Below are 8,048 nucleotides of genomic sequence, written 5' to 3' on the forward strand. Positions count from 1 at the left end.
TGGATCTACGGTCCGTAGATCACCTCCGTAGATGCCTTTTATCTGCATTTCCTTCAGCTGTCTCGAAACATTCGCGCCTGAATACCTTTCCTGCAAAACATGATAAAAACCATAAAAACACAATATAAAAAGGCCCTAGACACACACAATTTGTAAGTGAAATGTATTAGAAATATCGTAAACTCACGGTATATCAGCAATGTTGAAGTCTTCCATTAAGAAATCTCTTTAGTTTCTCTTTAGTTTACAACAAGAGTTTCAACTCCACATTTAGATTCATGATTGCAGCCTAATTATTGTCTAAATCATATTGTACAAAGACGTACATATGGCTGAAAATATTTCAATTGATGAGGTGTTGGTCCTAGGTGAAAGTATTAATTCAAATGTTATTCGTCAAACACAATTTGTTCTGTCAAAGGTTACAAAAGAAAGAAAGAAAAGGTCTCGAGCATGGAATCATTTTGGATCATTTGTTGATGAAGAAGGGGATAAGAAATCATAGTGTAAGCATTGTGGTCAAGATTATTTTGCTGATTTAGTTAAAAATGGTACGAAGGCAATGCTTACTCATATGTTAAGATGTACAAAGATGCCTAAAAGTGTTGATAAAAGTCAAACTCAAATAGGCTTTCAATCTATTCAGGGAGGGAATACGAGTGATGTGGTTGTTGTTTCCTGGAAATTTGAGCAAGAACAATATAGGAGAGCTTTATGCCGCATGGTTATTGTGGATGAACTACCTTTCAAGTTTGTCAAGAAGGAAGGTTTTTGAGAAACTTTATGAAAGTAGTGCAACCTCATTTTAAGATTTCTTCTCGTACCACTAGTCACACGTGATTGTTTTAAACTTTTTGATGAAGAGAAGCAAAAGTTGAAGAGATCTTTCGGAAAAGCACGACAAAGAGTATGTCTGACAACTGATACTTAGACCTATTTGCAACAGATTAATTATATGCGTATCAGTGCACATTGGATCGACAATGAATGGATTATGCATAAGAGGATAATCAACTTATGTCCAATTTCTAGTCATAAAGGTGAAGATATGGCTAATGAGATTATTAAGTATTTGTGTGATTGGGGCTTAGATAAAATATTTACCATCACAGTCGATAATGCTAGTTCGAATGACGTGACTGTGAAAGAGTTCCCTAAGATATATATTCACTAAACGGGGGATCAATTTCATGAATGGAAAACACCTTCATGTGAGGTGTTCAAGATGGTTTGAAGGTATATGTTGTGTCTATTGAACGAGTTAGAAAAGCAGTTAAATACATAAGGTTATCTCCTGCGAGGTGTAAGAGGTTCCAAAAATGTTGTGAAGATGTTGATATTAATTGTAAAAAATCTTTATGTTTGGATATATTTACAAGATGGAACTCCACATACTTGATGTTGAATAGGGCTATTGAGTTTGAAAATGTTTTTTCCAGTTATGCTGCTCGTGATATTGGCTTGTTACAGTACCTTCAGTTTGTTGAGGATGAAGATGGAAAGGGTGGAGATGGAAGAGCTGTTGGTGCCCTTTTGAGTGATGACTGGGACAATGTAAGAAAAATTGCTAATTTTCTTCAATTTTTTTATGATCTTACTAGAGAAGTATCTGGATCACACTACGTCACAACAAACTCACATTTTCTTAAAATTTGTGAGGTTTTTTGCTATTTGAATCAATTGATATCGAGTGAAGATGATAGTGATGATCTTTTGGGTAAAATTGCTTCGAATATGAGAGAAAAATTTGACAAGTATTGGGGTACTCCAAAGAAGATGAACAAGATGATTTTTATTTCTTGTGTTTTGGATAATCCTCGACACAAGTTTGTTTCATTTGGCTTTTCACTTCGAATGATGTTTGGGAAAGAAGGTCCAATTTTAGAAAAAGGAGTTAGAGACTACATGAAATTGTTGTTTGGTGAATATGTAAAGTCCATTTCTAAAGATAAAGGTAGTCCGTCTTCATCTTTATCTAGTTCTTCATTTGAAAATTCTGGTTCACTGCTTTCAAGTACATGTTGTATCGTCCAATCGATAGGATCTTTAGGGACATTCATGGGTGATCTAATGAAACATAAAGTTGAAAATACAACAACTGTCAAAACAGAATTGCAAAAATATCTTGCTGAAGAAAATGAAGTTGAAAGAAAGAACTTCAACATCTTGTCTTAGTGGAAAATAAACTCACCTAGATTTTTCGTTCTTGCTAAAATGGCTCGGGATGTGTTAGTTATTCCTATTTCAAGTGTGGCATCCATGTGTGCGTTTAGTACTGGTGGACGTATCATGGATTCATTTAGGAATTCATTAACTCCAAAATTGGTGCAAACTCTAGTGTGCCTTTTGTAAACACGTAATTTTTGACCGAACCTAAAATATTACACCATTTTTAGAGCTTAAATATTTTTATAAATCTAAATTAAATATTTTGACTTTTATCTTATTTTATTAAGTTTATTTAAAAAGGTTTTAAAACAACAAAAATATAATCACTTTTTAAGGTAAGTTTTATTTTTAATTGTTTAAAAAAGAAATGGAAAATTACAAAAAATAAATATTTTCTTTTAATTTAGATTTAATAAATAAACTAGTGTTTCTTAATTATATTTTTTAATTAGCTATTTAACTTTTCTGATATTTATATTAATATAAAATAATTAATTAATATTTTTAATTATTATATTTTATATTTATATATACCTACCCATTAACCTCACTACTCTACCCCCACACTACATTACTCCACCCCACTCCACTCAACCCCTACACCACTATACACCCACATACTACACGTACAAGAACACTACAAAAACCCCATCTGCACACTACATACATACCGGACACTATTCCTAAACACAACACTTCCCACAAACAAACAAAAAAACATACACAACGTACAGAGGCACAACCAAAAATAGAAAAAAGAAAAACAAACACACACACGCCAGAAAGAAGAAAAAACCAATCGGTAACATACCCACAAACATTTTTCATCTCTTTGTTCCTTTTTTTTTTCATTACTTTTATATAAACACCACACATCCACACCAAAGCTTTGTGAGTGTTCTAATCGAGGTTTGGTCCAGATTTTGTGATTCTTATTTCTTCATTTAAGGTTCAACTTTACCTTATCTCTTTAATTTATTTATGGAATTTGATGTAATTATTATGATAAGTTTTCTTACACTTTTATTTTATTCATAATTTGATTAAAATGAAGAATGTGTTAAGTGTTATATCTCTTTAATGAATGAAAGTAACTTTATTTGGTGGTTATTTTTATTTATCTATTTTTGCTCATTAGTTGTGATGTCTTAAAATGAATGGGTCATGATGTTGTTCTTTTCTTGATTTCGATGCTAATAACGATAAAGTAGGAATTATTGGGTTCACAAAATTATTGTTGTTTTATTTATTAAATAAAGAATAAGATTTATTTTAGCAATTTGTCATTGTTTCGTTGGATTAATAAAAAAAGTACAATATGAGTATGCCTAATTTCGCCATTAACTTCAAGATAAAAAAATAAAAATATAATATGTGTAGGTCTAATTTTAACATTAACTTTAAGGGTGAATAAAAATAAAAGAATATAAGATAATCCAAAATTTATATTGTATCCTAGAAGTTTAGATTTGTTTTATTTTATTTAATATTTTCTTATAACATTAGATGGGTTTTAGGCATGTAAAAAAAAAAAAATTTGTTTCAATTAAGAATGTGGTTACACATCTTTTTTGAAACACTTAAAAGAAATTCAAAGATGTGGTAACACACCTTAATAAAATTATTCTAATATATATTTTAACATGTGGATTAATTTAATTAAAAGTATCATCAATAAATATAATAATGAAATGAGAAGATTAGTTGTTTAGAATTCAGAAAAATAAGAGTAAGTACTTTTAATACTAGATGAGTTTTATGCACGTTAAAAATATTTGTAAAAAATTAAGAATGCGATTGTGCATCTTTTTTGAGACATTGAAAAAAATTCAAGGATGCGGTGACGCACCTTGTCGAAAAATATAATAACTTTCATTAATTTAAAATAAGATCACTTATAGATAAAATTAGGTGATGCACTCAAGAGAAGAAAACAATTATGCTCATAAGCTATTAATATGTCCAAAGTCGAGAATGCAGTTATGCATCCGATTTCAGACCAAATAAAAGTTTAACAATAAAAATGCAAACAAGTCATGGCCTGAAAAATAATATATCCACAAATGATTTAAAGTAGGTAGAAGTCAATAAAAGCGACCGTGCTAGAACCACGGGACTCGAGGGATGCCTAATACCTTCCCCTCGATCAACAGAATTTCTTACCCGAATTTCTAGTTCGCAGACCATATAAAAAGTCATTTCCTTTTGATTAGGGATTAAATAAAAAGGTGACTTGGAACATCATATCTCAATTTCAAGTGGCAACTCTGAAAGTAAAATAATCCCTAAATCTATAACGTCACTTAAATTGGAAAAACCCTTCCGCCATGCGCGAAAATGGGTGTGACATCTCTGGCGTCTCCGCTGAGGAATAACCAGAATTCGAGTTTTGTCTATTGACTTTTACTTGATTTTATTATATTATTTCATTGGATATATTATTTTGATGACCTAATGTGCTACTTGCTGCTCATTTATCGCTTTTATATTGTTGAATAGTATATAATTTTCTTCTCGCGCACCTTGAGTCTCTAAAATAGGGTAGTAGGGAATGCAGTTATGCATCCCACTCTCTTTTGAAATAAAGCTGAAGTGTTTGGGCACCTAGTGAAGGATTTTAGTCACAAATGTTAGGCAGAGTTGGACCAGCAATGAAATCGGAATAGCGCTGCTACCGATAAGTTGTCCATCCCTTATCCGAGTTGTTCACTCGGGTAAACCGGTCTAGAAACTAATAACTTTAGGTTTAGGCCTATTAAACCTGATATACATACATGATTATCCTTAGTAGGCTCCGTTATTTTGCATCATTTGCATTTTACTTAGTAGACTTGAACAAGAATTGAGTCTGTCTATGGCATGTATCTCTCTTTTACTTGACCACTTAGATCATTTTATTAGCTACATGCAAATACATTTATTTAGAAAATATCTATAAGTTGACTCATTTTAGTGTGACTAGTGAAGAAAAAAAATATTTCTTTTTTTAGAAGATATTATACCTTTCTAGAAAATGAAATGAAAGATTTTTCACTATTTAATCAAAATTAAAGAAAAAAATATTAATTAAATCTCTTTTTGTGCAGTTAATAAAAAAATCAAAATATTTTACTTTCATAATACTTTAAAAATTGCATTTTTATCAGAAAAAAGTTTTTAATATTTCAAAGTTATTTTTTTTTTTCTGTCCAATCTAGACGAACTACGCACACCTGATTCTCACCTCAATGGGATACATATGCTTTGAGTTCGGTGATCTTTATTCAAAAAAAAATTCAAAAATTCAAAAATTCAAAAAAAAAATGAAAAACAAGAAGCTTTAATCTTTATCAAAAACAAGTTTTTATTAATTTTCTTTTAATAAGTCAAATAAAAAAAAACTAAAGGATTTTATCTCAAAGCTCTAAAAAAATGCTTAGTTATTGAGTTTTTGAAAAAATATGCAAAGATCTTAGTCATGTTCGCAAGCGTGTTACGTACTCAATCTCAAACAAATTTGATCAAAGCATTATTAAATTATTATTTTTTAAAAAAATAACTTATAACTGAAGAAGGTCTAGCCCTAACAAGCATTATTATCATTGCGCAGTTAAATTAAGGTGGTTTATTTGTAGTTAGGCTGACATCCCATCCCTACAATACAAGGTCAAAAGGGAAAAAGAAAATGACTCACAAAGACGGAAATGAGTAGGACAATGATGAGGTCCAAAACCAGATGATGTCACAAGAAATAGTGTCAGCCGAAGAGATAAGGATACTAAGACAGCAAATGACGGAGATGTACGAAGCTTGGATGAGTGGACAAGCTCCATCGCCTTCAATCCGTGACTATCTAAATACAAATGTCACCCCCTGTCCACGTATCGATAAGTGATCCAATTTATCCACCTAGATTCGATCCCTATGCTAACGCATCAAACGTAGCTGGAACTTTTATGGTGCGCCCTTTGAGTACGCCTATGACAAGTAATCCACTATTCATTCCAACTACGTCGACTAATGTCGTTCAACAACTAATGGAGCCAAAATCCAAAAACGATCCTCCACCCAAAGTTCAATATGATCAAGATTATACTCCTGAATTGACTTTTAAAATTCCAAGCTCTTACCCTCACACTCATCAGTATAGTTCCCATGTTGAGGCTGAAAAAGCTGTTAAGAACGAGGAACATGAAGAAATGACTAGAAAAATGAAGAGTTTGGAACAGAGTGTAAGAGATATGCAAGGATTGGGAGGTCACAAAAATATTTCATTCAATGATTTGTGCATGTTTCCCCACGTTCATCTACCCATCGGTTTTAAAACTCCAAAGTTCAAAAAATATGATGGACATGGAGATCATGTAGCTCATTTAAAGAGATATTATAATCAACTGAGAGGGGCTAGAAGCAAAGAAGAATTGCTCATGGCTTATTTTGGGGAAAGTTTGATAGGAATTGCCTCAGAATGGTTCATAAATCAAGATACTTCTAACTGGCATACATGGGATGATTTGGATCGATGCTTTGTTCAACAATTTCAATATAACATCGACATAGTTCCAGATCGTACTTCACTTGTCAACATGAGGAAGAAGACCACCGAAATTTTTTGTGAATATGCTATTAGGTGGAGGGAGCAAGATGCTAGGGTTAAGCCGCCAATGAAAGAGTCTGAAATGATTGATGTTTTCCTTCAAGCGCAAGAACCAGACTACTTTCATTATTTACTTTCCGTTGTTGGAAAAACATTCGCTGAAGTTATTAAGATTGGTGAAATGGTGGAAAATGACATTAAGTCTAGAAAAATTGTAAGTCAAGTTGCCTTGAAAGCTACAACACAAGTGATTAAAAATGGATCAGGAAATCTTAAGGGAAAGAAAATGAAGGAAGATGTAGTAAATGTTGTGTCAGACACACTAAAGGGTCCAAGGGGTCCAGTTTATCAATATGCACCACCTCAATTTCATCACTATTTCCCCATGCAAGATACACAAAATTCTATTGTCCCACCTCAATATGCAGTCTATGGTGCACAACCATATGCATATCCACCAAACTATCCTCAATGGAGAGCACCAACAAATCAAAATGTTCGTCCTTTCTCTCAAACTTTTCGAGCACCTTATAATCCCCGTCCAAGACAGGGATTTAAGGGAGGTCAAATACCTATGAACAATTTCACACCAATTGGAGAGTCTTACACAAGTGTATTTGAGAAATTCAAACGTTTGAATATGATAGAGCCAATTCCTCAAAATTACGTGGATCCACATGCAAAAGGTTTCAATCCTACAATACGGTGTGCATACCATTCTGATGCTCCAGGGCACAGTACTGAAGATTATCAAAATTTAAGAAGAAAGGTGGAAGAGATGGTTCAAACAAAGATGATTGTGGTTCAAAATGATGACCCCCCAAATGTTACTAAGAATCTTCTACCGGCGCATAATGATACACACTTCATCGAAATGATGTGTTATGACAAAGAATATGACAATTCTCTCAATTCTCAGAAAAAGACAATTGAAATTGTTGGAGCTTTCATGAAGGTTAGCGTGCAAAGTAGTGGCTAAGAAGTCAAGCTTGGTGATTGGGATACACTCTTCTTTTCTCGCAAAAAAAAGTGTATGGATAGTTTATTTTGTCATCATTTCTTCTATGCAATTCTTTTTTATTTTATTTTAGTAAGTCAGACATTTCTATCATTTCTCTTATGTGTTTGTTTGTTGAGTCTTGTCGTAGTTTGGGTTATTATAGAGTTGTAACCTAAAATTTAGTTTGTTGTCTTGTCATCGAGTTTTTTTTTATCTTAATATAATCTTTATTTTGTGTCAAAGTGACCCATTCTATTTGGCTTTCGACATACATTTCTTTTCAATTCAATTTTTGTGACATGA

The 8,048-nt window shown here is 32.4% G+C and overlaps 1 protein-coding gene across 1 annotated transcript; it reads left to right on the forward strand.

Annotated features, from left to right (window-relative positions):
* Nucleotides 1-6,011: 6,011 nt before the first annotated feature.
* On the forward strand, nucleotides 6,012-7,724 carry LOC125825068 (uncharacterized). The gene has a single exon (XM_049504415.1). It carries the CDS (start codon nucleotides 6,012-6,014, stop codon nucleotides 7,722-7,724), a length of 1,713 nt encoding a protein of 570 aa, XP_049360372.1.
* The last annotated feature ends 324 nt before the right edge of the window (nucleotides 7,725-8,048 follow it).

The sequence above is a fragment of the Solanum verrucosum genome, unplaced genomic scaffold (assembly GCF_900185275.1).
Source record: "Solanum verrucosum unplaced genomic scaffold, falcon-dt-bn FXZP01000069.1, whole genome shotgun sequence".
In the NCBI taxonomy this organism is placed as follows: Eukaryota; Viridiplantae; Streptophyta; class Magnoliopsida; order Solanales; family Solanaceae; genus Solanum; species Solanum verrucosum.